At 37.2% G+C, this 18,640-nt stretch overlaps 1 protein-coding gene across 1 annotated transcript in view; it reads right to left on the bottom strand.

The window, feature by feature from the left end:
• The window catches only part of Mtrex (Mtr4 exosome RNA helicase), a 66,724-nt gene that overhangs the window by 22,819 nt on the left and 25,265 nt on the right, over positions 1-18,640 (bottom strand). The window contains exons 14-19 of the mRNA XM_057789538.1: positions 18,405-18,506; positions 16,103-16,228; positions 12,057-12,207; positions 1,929-2,101; positions 1,350-1,418; positions 740-868 (exon numbers count right to left, since the gene is read on the bottom strand). Coding sequence (XP_057645521.1) covers positions 740-868; positions 1,350-1,418; positions 1,929-2,101; positions 12,057-12,207; positions 16,103-16,228; positions 18,405-18,506 — 750 coding nt within the window. The remainder of the gene's footprint in view (positions 1-739; positions 869-1,349; positions 1,419-1,928; positions 2,102-12,056; positions 12,208-16,102; positions 16,229-18,404; positions 18,507-18,640) is intronic.

The raw sequence follows: 18,640 nt of genomic DNA, 5'->3' as shown, positions 1-18,640 counted from the left end.
TGCTCTGTCTAGTTAGAGTAGCTTCTAAGGTCCTTCAGGTACAGAATCTGCACCAAAGTAGGAGTTCTAGCCTCTTTTACGGTTAGGCAGTCTGTAGGTGCAGTAAGTGCTAGGAAACTAATAAAAATGTCTTTTTATGGTAGAATTCTAGAAAACAAACTAGAACACTGAAGAATAGATATCAAAAGGTAGGCAGTATTCAGAATTATAGACTTCTAACTCATTTAAAAACATTCAATATTAAATTGTCTTTAAACATTGCCAATTTCACATCCTATAATAATTTATTGGTCCAAATAAACAGTGGCAGTTTTTATTTCCTAGAAACCAAGTTTACTATAACACATTTCCTAAAAAAAACTAGTCAATATACCATGTTATTTACAAACAAAATTCTAGTATGATGTTAAGCTTCAGACAGTTAGAATCTCTGTAAAAAGATTTTACTAATAATTATCTTACTTATACCAGTATAAAAATAGAAGGTATATAGCTCAATGGTGAACACTTGCCTAGCATGCATCATGCACAGGACCTTGAGAGCAAGCCCTACTAACTGGGATAAAAACACCCACAGCAAACAAGTGAGCACTTCATATGGTAAGACAAGTGTTCTTGAAATTAATTTTTCTTTTGTCTCGTCTTTTTCAAATGTGTTACATTTAATTGAAAGTTTACCTAAATTAAATAACTTTAAGAACACTTATATAATAAATCTGAAGATGAAAAACTCACAGACCTGCATCTCTCCTTTCTCGTCAGGTTTTGCTGGCTTTGCTGCCTCGGTTGCAGAATTTTTCAGGCTCTCTTTGCTGCAGCGCAGCAGCACTTCTACCACATACAAAGGGTCCAGTTCTCCAGAGTTAGGCTAGGAAAGCAGATAAAACAGGCAAGTGCATTAACTGTGTGTGTGAACAGGGCTATTTTCTCAAAATTTAGCATTACTACACACACAGCTCAGAAAATGCTCACTGCATAAGGCTGTCTGTGTTTCTGCCGATGACAAAGCAAAAGAGTAACTTAGATGCTTATTAATTCTAACTTAATATTATCATCATGACTATTTGCAACATCAAATACCACTTGCAAATTTCCAATTAGTGTGCAAGAATTAGAAAAGCAACAAAATCAGTAAGGCATCAAAAATCTAGCTCTATGAAATATGATCTTGTTAATTTGTTGAAAGAGTGACTACTCTTGAAATTAAGTCTATTATTATTATTATTATTATTATTATTATTATTATTATTATTTAGTTGTAGTAGGTAACAATCTGATGGATTCAAAAAGGAGAAATGTGAACTCATGAAATTAGAAACCCTCCATAACTCTTCAAGGGCAAAGTTTACCTTAACGTTTGACTTTTTTGAGAAATTCACTACTACACCCCAGCCAAAATCATCTCCTTCATTTTTCACCTGCAAACAAAACAAGGAAGCAAATAAAAAGTTTTTATATTGAATATACAATTGTAGCCTTCTATATCTACTTACATTATAAACTAATAAGATTTTTGAACTGTCCTAATACTTTTAAAATATCACAAGGTATCAATTCTATATTGAAACAAAACAAAAACACACAAAACACCAGATTCACCAGCTCTCAGAACTGCCACAATAGGAACCTCTCAACTGGAAAACAAATGCGAAAACACAACATTGTTCTCAGATATTAAGTATTTTATATCTAATGATTTGAGGCTTAAAACTGGCTCATTTTAGATAGCATTCCATAATTAGAAAACTGAAGTGTTGCTAGAAGTCTTCATGCAAACACCTAATTGGGACAATGTCAAACAGGTGAAATGATGAATCCTAATCACATCCTATAGCAGGAACATTTTGCCAATATAAATAACAGCCTTTAATCAAAACATTTTAAGATATTGTAATATACACATAATTTATTCAGAAACCATGGCATACCTTTACCAAGCGACCTGGCTGTAGAAATGGTAAGCAGTATTTTGGCTTATGAATATATTCTTCAATCTCTTTTCCCAGTTTGGCAAGTTGCTGTCTAATCTTATAATAGATAACCACATTTTCTTCATTGGGGATCACTATTTTATTATACTGCTCTTCTGAGTTCTTGACCTCTGTGAATAAAGCACAGACGAAGCTATAAAAAATACTGCATAGTTCACATACATCACACCCAAGGCTACTTTTCTACGATGGTTCTACAGAACAAAGCCAGTCACCAAGATTCTGTGAGTAGGAATTGTCTCGTCTACCTTGTCTCTCTGAAGAGTCACTTCAATGTCCTGTAGTCATTATCCTCTGTGCTAACCCAGTGTGTATGATTCTACTCCCTACTCTGCCCTTCTAGCATTAAGCTCCTTTCCAAAAGCACTCCATTATGCCTTCAACGCAGTGTTAAAACATACTCACTTAACCATTACAGCTGGTGGATGTGTGCCCGACATTCACTCTTCAGCTATTGTCCAAGGTGCTATAATAAATATTCATGGAGAGTCTTTGAAGATGTTTTCAACTCAACCATGAGTCTCGAGTTGCTGGGTCATGTGGTAATTCTCCATTAAACCAAAGGAACTTTTTAACAGTTTTCTACAGTAACATACCATTTTGTTGAGGTATTATCTTTTCAAAAAGTACTGATTCCAGTTAGTGTGTGAAGTGGTTTTGAACTGTATTTCTCAGCAATGATGCTCAGCTTCCAACTATGTACTTTTTACCATTTCTTTATGGTTTATCGTTAGTTTATTAAACCCAGGGTCATGCACATGCTAGAAAAGAATATAACCATTAAGCCACACCCCTAGTCCATTTGTTCATTTTAAACTTGTTGCGGGAGGTCCTTCCGCTCCTCCAGCCAATAGCTGCTGAGATACCAGCCCATTGGGGCGTGGTCTCTCTCCCTTTAAAAAAGCAGCCACTTCCCTCCTCTCTCTCTTTTACTTCCTGCTCAGCTTCCGGCTGCATCCTAGTCATATTGCCTTCCAGAATTTCTCCTACAGGGAGAAATTTCTCCTAATGCAGAGGGAAGATATTATTTTAGAGTGGATATTTATACCTAATAAACCAAGTAAAAAATTAAAAACTTATGTGGAAAAAGTCTCTGAATTAATTATAAAAGGTAAGCTGAGACTTTGTCAACTAGCAGGTATAGACCCAGCAGAAATTATAGTGCCTTTTACTACTGAAGAAATAAGTTATGGGAAGACAATGAACTGTGGCAAAGAGCTTGTGCTAATTTTTTGGGAGAAATTAATAGCAACTATCCCAAAAGTGGTAGACTTAACCTCAAAAAGAGAACTTCTTGGATTCTTCCTAGAATTGTACGTGATGCTCCAATAACTGGAGCCCGTACGTTCTATACTGATGCAAATAAATCAGGGAAAGCAGGTTATAAGTCAGATGAATTGAGTAAGGTGGAACAAAGCCCTAATAATTCTGTCCAGAAGGCAGAATTATATGCCATTCTTATGGTGCTAAGGGATTTTAAAGAACCTCTTAATATAGTTACAGATTCACAATATGCAGAAAGAGTTATCTTGCATATTGAAACTGCTGAATTTATACCAGATGACACAGAGTTGACTTCATTGTTTATCCAGGTACAAGACATAATCAGGAACAGGCTTTGTCCAATGTACATAACACACATCTGGTCCCATACAGGTATGCCTGGTCCTCTAGCACAAGGCAATGCTGAGATTGATCAATTATTGATTGGAAGCGTGTTGCAGGCCTCAGAATTTCATAAGAAGTATCATGTCAATAGTAAAGGCCTAAAGAAAGAATTTTCCATTACATGACAACAAGCTAAGGACATTATAAAGAGATGTACCACTTGTTCTTTCTATAATCAAACACCGTTGCCTGCAGGGAGTAACCCAAAGGGTACTAAGAGAAATGAAATCTGGCAGATGGATGTGTTCCATTTATGGAATTTGGTAAATTAAAATATGTACACCACACCATAGACACGTATTCAGGTTTTCAATGGGCTACTGCCCTGAGCTCAGAAAAGGCTGATTCAGTAATCACACATTTATTGGAAGTTATGGCCATCATGGGTATACCTGCACAAATAAAGACAGATAACGGTCCAGCATATGTATCTAAGAAAATGAAATGCTTTTTTTATTATTATAATATAAAACATATTACAGGTATACCAAATAATCCTACAGGTCAGGCAGTTATAGAAAGATCAAATCGTACTATAAAGGACATGCTGAACAAACAGAAAGGGACCGAAAATACCCCCAGAAATAGATTACATAATGCTTTATTAACCTTGAATTTTCTTAACACTAATGAGAAAGGAACGACAGCAGCAGAAAGACATTGGATAATGGAAAAGTCTGCTGAACTAAAGCAACCGATTTATTTCCAAGATGTGCTGACCTCTCAATGGAAGCCAGGAGATGTGCTATGCTGGGGAAGGGGTTTTGATCTTGTTTCCACAGGAGAAGAAAAATTGTGGATACCATCAAAATTAATAAAGGTTCGATTTGAAGAGGAGAAACCTCTTGGAAAGGAGAAATGACAACTCATCCACAATGATGATATTCATACAGGTGGTAAGAAAAACATATAGAATGGGGGCAGGGTTCTGTTCTTATCTCCACAGGAAAACACTCATCTTTGAAAAATTCAAGGGACCCTGGATGTTTGGATACTGACAGATGGAAAAATACCTGCCCAATAGGAACTATCAAGAAAACTGAATAGGTTGTGTAAGTAAAATATATTAAACCATATTTCTAAATTTATAGAGCTGGTTTTGAAGTTGGACTCTGGCTCAGTCCCTCTCCAATTCCAAGCCTGTTGGTAAGAGAAAAACCCAGAGTTTCTGGAGTTTCTGTCTCATGTCAAGAGTCATGATATGGGACAGAAAGAAATATGAGTTTAGAAGACATCTTTGCTTTTCTTCATATCTATCATACTTTTCATTAAATATATCTATCACGCCTTTCATTGAATATATATATATATGTCTATATGATTAATGTTTAAGTTTTTCACAATGAACAATGAGTTTTTCCTGAAGTGACATTTGAAGTTTCCAGGAAGAAGATGGGGCCCCACAACAACTCCACCTGGTTGATAGGACCTCATGATACTGATAGCGCTACAAGACCTGTTTTGGGTACCAGCTGCACAAGACAGTTCCAACTTGGTTAGCTGAAACAGTGCACATTTTATACAACATTCTGGCCAGACCTGCACAAAATACTCAGAGACTATTTGCAATTTTAAAACACATTGATCTTGAAATTTAACCATCATTTTACTTTCACAGGATCCCCCAGAAAGAACGTCGCCCCCATGACAGCTGGAAGTAACTCTAGAGGACGACGTCCCCTCTCCCAGTAAAGTTTGCCCTTGGGTTTAGGGACATCATTTAGGGGTTGATTATAATTGGTATACAGTTGAGGGTTGGGGAAGGAATTTTATAAGCCCAGGGATCATTTGAAAAAAAAAAAAAAAGAGGGATAATGGGATGATGGGATAATAGATTGGTACTTGTTGGTACTTGTGAGTTATTGTTTTGAGACAAATATATTGGTATCAATTCTTATATATTGATACAAAGTGAAATTATATTGACTATTGTATGCATGCATGTTTCTACCTCTGTTTAAAACATTTTTTATGTATTGACAAATATTGTATTGATATATATATTGTATATATTTATCATATTGCAGTGTACATTTCTACCTCTGATTAAGATACTTATATATTGTTTGTGTATTGATATATATTTACCATACTGCAATGTATATTTGTACATTGTTTATATTTGTAGGTCATTGTCCTCATTTGTTTCACAGTTGTTTATTGTCTTAGTCTTTAAGTTAGATAGGTATTGAGAATTATATAGATAAATAGTATTCTAAGTTTGTCATTTATAATTAGACTAATCAGGTTCTTTAGATACATAGAGATTATACTCAGTATATAGATAGATAATCTTCAACCTCTTCAAAGAGCTGTAGAAAATGGCCTTTAATCTAACTCAGAGTTTTGTGGTAGTGAGACACAATTGCTCCTGGCAACACCACTCTATTCCAGAGAGAATGTTGAGCACCAAAGACACTCCACCTGGAGCCTTTCTTCTTGGCTGAACTGGCCTTTGGGCAAGGAAATGCCCATACCTCAACCACTGACAGAAATACAGAGTATCTGTGAATGGAAAAAACAGGACTGTCATATCCTGCCAAGACAGGGTAAGATAGTTTTGACAAGTTTCTTGCCTTTGAAAATGGTATGTCAGTTATGTTAGGCCTTAGCCAAAGTTGGTTGCTTCAACGCTGCAAACATGACCTTTGGTGATTGCCCAGGTAGCTAGTTGTCTCTGTGATTTGTTGCATGTTTTGGAAGTTGTTTGATTACACTTCCTAATTACTCAGGTAACATTATTTCCCTTCTCAGATCTTCGATGGGGTTGAAGACTATATAAATGTAGTTACTTTCCACTCATGACTTGGCCAAGCTATTTATTATACAAGACCTAAGCTAGTTAGAATAGGATATTTGTACTTATTGTATATAATTTCATAGTAAGTTTAGAACTCTATTAAACAAAAGGGGGAGGTGCTGCGGGAGGTCCTTCCGCTCCTCCAGCCAATAGCCGCTGAGATACCAGCCCATTGGGGCATGGTCTCTCTCCCTTTAAAAAAGCGGCCACTTCCCTCCTCGCTCTCTCTTACTTCTTGCTCTCTTACTTCTTGCTCCGCTTCCAGCGACTAGACTCCCTTCCTGATTGTGCAGAGGGCTGTTGTCTGTGACGGTAATCTGTAAGTTTTTTCCCTTTTAAATAAATAACCATTTTTATTAATCATAATTCCAAACTGGTGTTTGTGACTTACGCCTTCGCCTTCATAAACTGAACTGTCTTTTGTTGAGTCCTAAGACTTTACTGTACATTCTATCTATGCTGTGTGAGTTTTCTAGTTTCAGCTCATAACTTTTGAATTCATTTTTGTTCATAAGTAAGGTCTCAACTTCATTCTATAGTTATTCTGTGCAAAACCCATGCACAACAGCTGTATGAATTTATGATGAACTATATTCTTTTCTTTGGATTTATATCGAACTTTTCTTTAACCTGTATGCTTCAAATTTTTAAGTGAAGAGAGAGTAAGAATAGTATACATAACTCACAAATCTTTCCTAGAGATTAATCGAAACAATATTTAGAATATTCCTAGCTGACAGTTTAACACAGTAACCAGGAAGGGTGCTGCAACTGTATTATTAGTCATTTAATTATCTTCAAACTTTGCAGAGTGCTCCTTAAGACAGATGGTCTTTTGTGTTCCTGGTTACTTTTATATGTACAGAAACTAAATTTAATTCACTAAAAACTAGAACAGCACACATGATAGAAGGAAATTGCTGGGGGAGGAGGGGACCTAATAGTTTATAAAAGGCGATGACAAGATGGCTCAGTGGCTGAGTACTTGCTATGCAAGCATGAGGACCTTGTTTAAATCCCTGGAACCCATGATAGGCACTTCTGCAACCCAGTGTTACAGGGTAGAGACAGATGGATCCTGGAGGCTTGCTGCTCAACCAGGCTAGCCTAAAAAGACAAATCCTATCTGAAAAATAAGGTAGGGCCAGAAAGATAGCTTAGCAGATAAAGGTATGTGCCACTAATTCTGATGCACCCAAGTTCAATTCCCTGCATGGTGGACCCATGTCCCCCACGTGTATTCCAGGACATGTGTACTGCACTCCCAGAATAAATAAAGTAATCGGAAAAAAGAAGAAGAAATGTGGAGGGCTACGGAGATAGTTCAATCAACAAGAATGCTTGTTCCACACATATGATGACCTGAGTTTGGATCTAACATCGACATAAAACACTAGGTATGGCCACTCATGCCTGTAGTCCAGTGATATGGGAGAGAAACAGAAAGATCACTTGTTCATGATGGCCACCAGCACAGCAAAAGTAGTGTTCCAGGTTCAGTGGCAGAAGCAGTCGCAAGGGAGTAAGTGAATAACGCTAAGAGGATGATACCTGATGCCCACCTCTGGCCTCCACATACCCTTGTATATACAAACACATGCACACACCAACAAACAAGAAAGTTGCCTATGTGGCCCCTACTGAAACAATCTAATTCAGTTTAAGGACAGGACAGCAGTTCTTCTTTAATTCTTTGGATGACAAGTTTCAAGACTCCACAGTACATGCTTGAAATCACAAATAGCACAAAAATCCCTTGACTGTTCTATGAGTATAGTTTCCATCCCTCAGTATGTTGCACTATATTTACCTATATTTCCTGTGGTACAGAGGATTAAACATATGACACTGTGCTTGCTTGGAAAGCCGTCTATAGCACTAAGTTGTAACTGTGGCCTTTTATGTGCGTGCAGGGGTGGGGAGGTGTGCATACATGCACATGTAGATGAACAGGTAAGCATGCCCATGTGGGTATATGTGAAGGCCAGAGGTTGACATTGTAATTCTTTCTCAATCACCTCACCATCTATTTGACTGATCAGTGAATCCCCAAGAATCCTCCTGTCACCACCTCTTAGCTCAGAAATTATGGCACACTTCACCATGCCTGCTAGCTTTTTACGTGGGTGCTCAGGATCTGAACTCAGTTCCTTGTGTTTATACCATAATACTTTAACCACAGAGCCATCTCCTCAACCTTTTTTAAAATTATATATAATATATATAATTTTTTTTTTTTTTTACTGTCTCTCTATAAGTTGCCCTCACTGGCCTCAAGCTTACAATGGTTCCAACTCAGAGTTCAGTCTGTTGGTATTACAGCCTGCCCAACACTCGGCTCACACTTCTTTCTGGGATACTGTGAGATGATCTTTACAGATTCTTTTTGGCATATCCAAATATCCAGCATCACTACTGCTGCACTTTGGAGTCATTATTAGTAAAGTAGGGGTCCTTGACTGCAAACACTGTGACAACCTAACCTACTGAGTGACTAGGGGTATACACATGCACAGCATGCACAGCCGTCACCAAGGGTATCTATCCCACGGTGGACAAAGAACATGAAATCCCCGCGTCCCTCACACCAGTGTGTAGTTAGCAGTTAGCACATGAACTGCTTCACTTACTATTTTCGTCAAAATTAACAGTGGATAAATGCAGCTAAGGAAACTGAAAATGTACCCCAGGTGAGGAGGTTACCGAAGCTTACACCCCAGTCACGAGACCCAAGAAGTTGGTGTCACTGTCAGTATGGGCACCATAAAGAAGAACCCCAGTATTTTAGAAAATAGCATGTAAAACACACCTATAAACCCTTAGTTTGTATCCAAATGCTTCTTTAGAGAGGAGGGGAGTTTGCTGACTGGTTGGTTAATCTAGATGACTCTGTGAACTGCAGGTTCAGTATGACACTGTCTCAAAAGATAAGGTAAGAGAAATGATAAGAGAAAATTCTCCCGTCAGTGCCTGACCTACATGACATGTATGGGTGAGCATACAGCTGTATACCACATGGACTTATATGTACAAGTTTTTTTTCTTCTTTTTAAATTAATGAACAATCTGAACCCAGCTAGATGCCATTATCAAGTTCTAGTTTTCTTTTAAAAGATTTATTTATTTATACAGTATCCTGCCTGTAGGCCAGAAGAGGGCACCCGATCTCATTATAGGTGGTTGCGAGTCACTGTGTGGTTGCTGGGAATTGAACTCAGGACCTCTGGAAGAGCAGTCAGTGCTCTTAACCCCTGAGCCATCTCTCCAGCCCCGAGTTCTAGTTTTCTACAGTACCTGAAACATTTTATATGAAAGTTTAAAATATTAAGTTTAAAGACTAGTATGTCAAAATAAAGAAGTAAACAAAGTGAAGGGGAAGGCAAGAAAGGGGGAAGCAAATCAAGAGAATAGCAGAGGCAGGCACACCACCATATCCAGGTTCTCTTGGCAGCAGTCTAAATGCGGGCTATGCATACAGAACAGACAGCCTACCCGTGCATGGCCAGCGCTCCCTACCAAGCTAAGGACTATAACCCTTACTTGTGCCTATGAATAAGTGAAATTTCTACAATGAGGCAAAACTAACTAATTTCCTTCTGTTTTTATACCTCCTTAATACAAAACCAAATGCAACATAAATTTAAACTTGATTTTTAAAAACATTATATAGTTCTAAATGACAAGAAATCCAATTTCTTTAAAAGTATAATTCTCTGAAACCAAAAACATACTTTTCCTCCTACAGTTTATCAAACAAATAAATGGCATAGCATAGTTAAAGAAATTACTGAAATGTAATATGTCATGAAATTATAAACTTGCTACTAATTTTTTAAGGTGTTTCAAAAATTTACACTTTGCTTATGAAAATTTAAGTAAAAGTAAGGCTTAAAATCAGCTGGGGGCTCTGGTGGGTAAAGGTGTTCACTTCCCAAGTCTGATGACGTGAGTTCAATCCCCAAGACCCATGTGGTGGGTGGAAGAAATCAACTACCAAAAGTTGTCATCTGACCCTCAAATGTGTGCCATTGCTGGACACACACCTGACAGACAAGACACAGGCAGACAGGCAGGCATGCAAGCACACACACACACATGCTCACACACACACACACACAATGAAGTTAATTTTTTAAAAAAAGACACTCAGCTCAATTTTTGTTAGCTACCTTGTTATGTCTATGTTGTCAACTCATTAAAAAGGAAAAAGTCATGTTTTCAAAAAATAAACAAACAAAAACAGCACTAGTTGATATCGAGAATCCCAATTTCACCACCAATTAAATGTGTGCAATTTGATTTCTCTGGACTCTCAATTTTTACATCTCTAAACTGATGGCAAAGATTCTTCCAACATCAATGTATAAACCGAAGAACTTTTGTTAAACTAAAGCCACAAGTATTAAGAATAGAAGAAATGGGTTGTCATTGCAGTGTTGGTGAATATTCATGTGTGCATGTGTGTGAGAAGGGATAACATTTATAAGAAGGGGCAATGAACGTGTTTTCATGTTCAAGTAAATTTCCCTCTCTAAGTCTGGAACTATACTTCATGTAATCTGGGTTACTTTAAAAATCACTGAGTATCCTCTAAAACAGTGACAGAAAGAAATCTCTAATAATCTTACCTTTATTAAATAAATCATTAAATCATTTTGATTTATAAAATACTATGTACTCTTAAAAAAATCAAATTTTCATTTGACACTTAAATTTTCAAAGGACAGAATTACTAGAAAATGTAAAGCATGTAACAGTTATGCATAGGGTTTTTAATGAATAATATCAATTTTAAATACCACAATTAGTATAAAAGTGCACATTAAGAAAGCAAGGTACAAGTACTATGAAGTAGTATTTGTGGTTGTACAGCTGTTCCTGTAAGAATTAAATATTTTGAAACTTCTGAATTCAAAACCAAATTAAAATACTGTATTTTCCTAACCATTCCCAAGGTTACAGCATTCTTTGTGTGTGCGTGCATATCTTATGCGTGTGTTAGGGGTGCACGTGCAAATGTGTGCATGTGTTTCAAAGCTAGAGTTGATGTTCCTTCCTCTCTTTAGTTTTTAAGACATGGATTCATAATGAATGAAGTTCATTATGAACTAGCTAGCTAAAATTGGCCAGTCAGTGAACATCAGGGAATCCACCTGCCTCCTAGTGAATGAAACAAACAAACCATGGATGCCAGGATCCCAATTCAAGTCCTCGTGTGTGTACAGTAGGTGCTCTACTAACCGAGCCACCTCACCAGCCTGTACAGCATCTTCTTGTGAGATGTCGAAAATAATAGATTAATCTTATACATCAAATTTTATATTGAGCTTTTTGTTACATGATTATTCAAGGACATGGAATTTTGGATAAAATATATATTAAAATCACAAATTACACTGTGGTTGATCCAACTAAAAAAAAGTATCTTGTTAGAATTGTCTACATTTATTTTGAATGTTCTAGTCTATAAACACAGAATACATTTCCACATTTTTTATCTTAATAGTCATGATTTGCTTTACTAGGGAAAAAAAAAAGGATCAAAACAACGAGTGAGGCAGTCACATCCAGTTAAACAAATGAAATTTTACACTTACTCTCTACTACTCCTGGGATTGCTCTATAATGCTGGAACTGGTAGAAGGATTTTTCCAGCATGTACTCAGGATTAATTTCTTCTACTCGTAATAAGTTCAAAACCATGTTATAGGTCAGATGGAAAGCACTATTCAGAGGATCAGCTGAGCCCTTAAAGAAAAAGCATGACAATTTTATACATTTCTGAAAGAAATTTACACAAGACTTTTAGTATACTTAATAATTTATCCTATACTAACAAATACAGGAATATACAACCTCTATGGGGGGGGGGGGATGCACCAAAGCAAAGTGATGAAACGGTTAAAGTAAAGGGTGAATGAAATCAGTAGGCTGTATGCAAAATATACTAAGCTCTCTCTCCTTCCAAGCACAAAGTAGGATTGCCTTTCTGGTCTCCCAGTGGACAGGATCAACAAATGTGGCAGAAAATGACATGTCACTTTCTGACCATGTGTTTAACTGCTGGTAGGAAAAGCTATATTCTCCTTCTTGGCGAGGCTGACACTCCATCCGGCTGGCTCTTTAAGGATGCTAAGCAGAATCTGTTCTAATAACCTGTGAAGAGCATGGAGCAGGTCAAAGACATAAAAAAACCTTAGGCTACTAAGGTTGAGGCTAGTGTCTACAGCACAACCTGCTGTGTCGTGACAAAATATACTAATATTTATGAGTGGTAACTGGATAAAAACAATACACCGGGAATTTATGACATAAAGGTGCTAATATATTTCCCACATTATAAATCTTTCTCTGTACTTTGGTAAATCCTTTTCACCTCCATAATGTATTTGTTACCAAAGAAGAGACAGACACTATTTTGATGTAGATTTTTTACTGTAGAAAACTGTTAACTTGCACCAAAATTTTTATTCAAAATCTGCCTCAATTTCTAAGCTTACACTGTGTAGCAGCAGCTCTTGAGAAGCATTTTTTTCTTTATAAAATACTTCGCAAATGTGAAAGCAATTGTATATCCATACAGAAGAATCATTAAATTATTTTGGATTCTTTTCTCAGTTCATTAACCCACTTCCATTCTTGGGAGTGCTTTTTCCTTTCTTAGTATGTAAGTGGTATCTATTTCTCTTCCATGCCTAGCTTTTTCCCATCTTTCCTCAAGATGGCTGCCAGGGTTTTCACATAACAAAGAATGAGCATTTTTCTCTTAAACACCCATAAACTAGTTGCAAGTGTTTGAAAAGACGAAATCCTTAGAAGATGGATGCACACTGAAACACAACTGTTACTATTTATGCCACACAGCACTAACTGGTGTATATATAAATTGAACAAATGCTGTTAGAGTACTTATTGGCCAACTACTGGGACTTCAGAATTTTAAACGTATAGAGAGAAATTTTTGAAGGATAGTTGTACTTTTACTCAAGTTTTGGATGAAGTACTTCTAACTAACTAAATAAACAAACAGCAAGAGCTGCCTGCACTAGGGTGCCAGCTACGATGTCTCTAAAACTCTGACTTTATCTGCTTTAAAAAGAAGGCCCCAAACAGGCAGTGTTAACAGGAAACCTATATTCATGGAAAAGAAATGCAGCTTAAAACAACTTCAGTACTTTGAAATTCTACAAATTAGATCCTGCCTTTAATTTTCTGGCTTTTTTTCCTCTTATTACTTTCTCTATGAAATCTGGACTTAAATAAATAGCAAATACTTATTCCAGCTCATCTGAGTGCTCAGTGCTTTGACCCCTAAAATGGCATTCCACATCCATATGAACCCAAGGCCCTGACTAACCACTTCTTTTCTAATTTAAATGATAAGAAATATGGTGATATCATTTATTCTAACTTGCCAGATCACATAGAAAGGATAGCAACTTAAATTCCAATTTATAAGTTAGTTCTTCTGCTTTGCTCCTTCTTTTAAGTCAACTACTGTAGATGTTTTCTCCTGTGTACTTTACACTAATATCTAGCTCATCCTTCTTATTAAACGGCTCATATTTGGGTTCAGTAGTTACCATCCTAAACACCCTGGGTTCAATTTCTTTTATGATGCTGCCAACTAAATAAATATTCCTAAATATAATTCCATTATGATTCATGATTTTGTTCAGCCATAAAATATGACAAGCACATTTCCTACATTCAGATACTGAAATCAATCACACACTTTATACCAAACTTTGTATTTTCTGTTCATAAAACAGATGAAAAATGACAGAGAAACATACTATTTTAAAAAGCTAGTAACTTTTTACTTATTAATAAATTTATCTGTCTGGTAGAGTTGAAGATTGAGTCTTGCATAATTTTCATGAAGAACTAAAGTTATGTGGCTCTTTACGAACAGGCTTTCAGGGTTAGAGAGATGGCTCAGAGGTGAAGACCATTTACTGTTCTTCCAGAAACTGGGGTTCAGTTCCCAGCACCCACACTGGATAGCTCTTACCCACCAGTGACTCCATTTCCAGGAGATCCAGCCCTGTTACGGCCTCAGGCACTTGCAGCAAAGAGGTGGTGCACATACAATCATGCAGGCACACATACACAAGCACACACATCTTTGATGATAATAGTAATACCAGTATTAATCATTGACAATGAAAATTAGATACCATAAGATCATGAAGTGACAAATGCCTATAGATAGTCTGAGCACTCAGAAAGCTAATTCAGGAAGGACTACAGTTCAACAGTATGAGACCTTGTTTCAGAAAAAGAACTACCAGTTGGATGTAGATATGATCAAGACACATTTTATAATATATAAAATAGTCAAGAATAAATAAAAAATAATTTTAAAAAGTGCTACTGGCCAGAAGGTGGTGGCGAATGCCTTTAATCCCAGCACTTGGGAGGCAGAGGCAGGTGGATCACTGTGAGTTCGAGGCCAGCCTGGTCTACGAGAGTTAGTTCCAGGACAGGCTCGAAAACCAAACCAAAACAAAACAAAAAAGCTACCATATACCATATGACTTTCATATATAGAAAGATGACATCACTCACATAAAAATGAAGAATATACACACTTTTATCTATTTTTGCTATAGTATACTGTATTTAAAATTTTTCAAATAGTTCCTAAGTGTTAAAAGGTAAACAGCATATTTCATAGACACTAACATAAAACTATGATAACATGCTAAGGCTTCAGTTAAAGAAGCTAATGAGCTGGCAGTTAATACTGTGTTTTGATGTCACAATTCTCTTTCATTGGGGCTTTCGTAACATCTAAGTGGAGAAGGAAAGCAACCAATGTCAATTTCCTTAAGAAGTTTTTTTTAAAGGCCAGTTGTGGTGACACACACCTGTAATCTAGTACTTAGGAAATGGAGAAAAGAGGATCAAGACAAGTTTGAAGCAATACAGCAAGTCTGAGGATGACCTAGACTTACTTCATGAGGCCCTGCCTAAAACAGAACGAACAAAAATCCCGGACTATCCAAAATTCACAATGAATGCCAGCTAGATGGCTCATCAGGGAAAGACGTTTGTCATTAGCCTGAAGACCCAATGTATGTAGTAGCATAAATTTGACTCCTGCAGGCTGTCCTCCAACCTCCACAAGTGGGCTGTGGCATACTGCCCTCCCAACATAAGAGAAATGGAATAAAGAAAGAAAGAAAACTGAGGTACAGGGAAAGGTTATGTTATAATAAAGTTGAAAAATATAAGTTTATGATTAGTATATTTGTAATTAAAGAGGATGAACCAAAGATGAAGTACTGAATTAATGTTTTGGGAGTTTTGCCTTTGCAAAGGTAAGTACTGGTATCCCATATCCTACCTCCTATTCTCAAGGTTAGAGTACTTTCCCACAGAGGAGGGAGGTAGAGAGCATTCTAACTCTGGTGGGTAAAGACTGTATTTCTGCCCTTTCTGGCCACGTTGATATCCGTTTTTATTGCATGAATTGCTAATTGCTCTTTGCCTATAAATGGTAAACCTCTTCTACCATCCTGCGCCCAGATAGTTACAGAGCATCAACTCATCTTGAAAGGTGTACGAGGCAATAAAACTTAATTTAAAGCAGTCACTAAAGTGTATTTCTAGAATCCTTGAGAAAACAGATTCTTACCTTAAGTAGTTGTTTTCCAATTGTTGGGCTCATCTTTTCATCTACCATAAGAATTACAATTCCTCTGTCATCCATTCCCCTCCTTCCAGCACGGCCAGACATCTGGATGTACTCACCAGAGGAAATCTGAACACGATAGCATTTTCAAGTTTAGGAGAAAATCTGGTTTAAAAAGTATATCCTGGTATTTTCTTTTATTGTAGCATTCACAATTTACACATTTCATGAAACCACTTAAAAATGAACTTCTGGGAAAGTTAAGGCACAACAATGAAAAGCATGTGGGACTCTCATAAAACTAGGTTTTGGTTCTAAAATGACTTATCTATGCACCAAACCAACAACTGTCAGTATCTGAAAGCCAGCTACCAGGAAATACTGGCTACATACTAACATTAAAAAATACCTTTCAACTAGATATTATGAAAAACAAAACCCCAAAACTTAAGAACACTAACAACAAAGCAAACTCAACAACTATAACTTCTTTCTTCACTATAATAACTTCTTAATCTTCAAAGTTAAATTAACACGAAAATGCCACCCACCCATGTGGAGGGGGGTACAATTCTTGGTAGATGTCTCTGGGGGCTAGTAGATTCACTTGTCAGAAAGACCATCTAGTGGGGAAAGATCAGGCTTTTTGACCTTACAAAGGCAAAGAAACTGACAACCTAAAATACTGGTATCCTGTTTGTCCAAGGATCTTAACGAGGCAGTGAAGAGGCTGGGGGTGGGGGGAGGCAGCAAACCTGGAGGTCTAAAACCAGGTCTTAGTTTCACTTCACTAGAATGGACAGAGCTGAGCCAACAGGTCTAATGAAAACCACAACTTATGGGTAACCATCAGCAAACACCCCCAAAGCCCTCCTGCTGGCTCAGCAGGTCTCCAAAGTACTTCTGTTAGCTCAGCAGGCCCCCAAGTCCCCCCCCAAAGCCCCTCTGCTAACTCAGCAGATACACCCCCCCCCCGACTTATGCAAGCTAAAGGCAGCTTCCTCTATCCTGCTATGGGAAAGAGCCTAACCACTAGGCATCCCACCAGTCAGCTCTCACCAATCAGCTCCTTGCCTAATATTTCCTCCACCAATCAACCCCAGATTAATCCCTCTTCTTTGAAATTCCCCTAACTCCGCTGAAAAGGACCTTGTGACCTTCTTAGGGGCTCACTCTTTTACCACCCCATGGTGGAATTAATAAAATGCTCTTATAATATTGCATTATATGGTTGTTGGTCTTCTTTGGGGGCTTTTTCTCGGACCCTAGCAGCAGCACTGAACCACCTGAACAACCAGCCGTGACTTCCACATGTGCCTGTGTACTTTACTCCTATAGAGAAGGTCCAGATCTATGCTAGACTTATGACTAAGGAAGAATTAAGAATCATTGTTTAAGAAGACATACTGATAGCCTCGAAAGGAGGATATCAGAAAAAAGAAAAAAAAAAGACTATTAATAAGATCAGATGTTTCAAAATGCAGCTCAAAAAATCTCAGTAGAATCCAAAGGCATCATTACATTGCAGGGCTCCCTATGTAGCCCTGTGTGGCCTAGAACTCACTATTACAGACTAAGATAGTCTTAAAGCTGCCCTTACATTCTAAACGCTGAGCCTGCAGGTGTGAGCCACCATACACAGCTCCGGCTTTTGTTTTCACTTTAGGACCCCAGTATCTATCAGCACTCTACCTCTGCATCCTACGCTTAGTAACCACTGCTGAATGGAATATTTGCCTTGAGATCAGATTCACACTTCAGCCAAATTCAATGTTTCAGCAATACTCTCAACTTTCCTTCCTCCTTGGAAATGAGATGTGTATAAACTGTTGTGGCCGTCTAGTCTAAAAGGTGAAGGGTTACTAAGTGGTGCTACTGCAGCTATTGCAGTAGTGAGCTTTAAGGAACTTCTTAAATCATTAGCATGCTATTGCTGAAGGAAATCTAAGGGGCTAGGGTACAAATGAAAAGGATCTAAGGTTTAATATTGATGAAACTTGCTTCTTAACATGATTGGGAGTAGAAGTACTTCAGATTTTAAGATATTTCCACAAACCTGAGCATCACTTATCTGAAAATCTAAAATCTGATATGTCTCCAATTCCAATACATTTGGAGACACTATATCAGTGTTGACGCTTTAGACTTTGAAGTAGTTTAGATTTTCAGATTAGGGAAACTCCACTTCAAACTTATATTTTAAGGTCTTAAACATTTGGAACTAAAAACCTCAATGATATGACCCAAAGTCATGTGAGATAAAATAAAGATTAGTTAATATTTTTAAATACAGTTAGTTACTTACCCATCTAAAATCCTTCCCATCAAATTTACGGGCATTTGTAAATAAAACGGTTCTAGCTGGCATATTAATTCCCATAGCAAAAGTCTCTGTGGCAAATAAGGCCTAAATAAACAAGCAAATATATAATTAGTTAATGGACTTTAAGGTTAAAAACTGCTATAATTTACAAGCATAACTAAAGCTAGCATTAATTTTTACGCTTAGTTCTTTAATGATGCTTTCTAAAAATAACTGAC

This window comes from Chionomys nivalis, chromosome 15 (genome assembly GCF_950005125.1).
Source record: "Chionomys nivalis chromosome 15, mChiNiv1.1, whole genome shotgun sequence".
Classification (NCBI taxonomy): Eukaryota; Metazoa; Chordata; class Mammalia; order Rodentia; family Cricetidae; genus Chionomys; species Chionomys nivalis.
The sequence above is the reverse complement of the archived record's forward strand: the minus strand, read 5'-3'. Positions and strand labels throughout refer to the sequence as shown.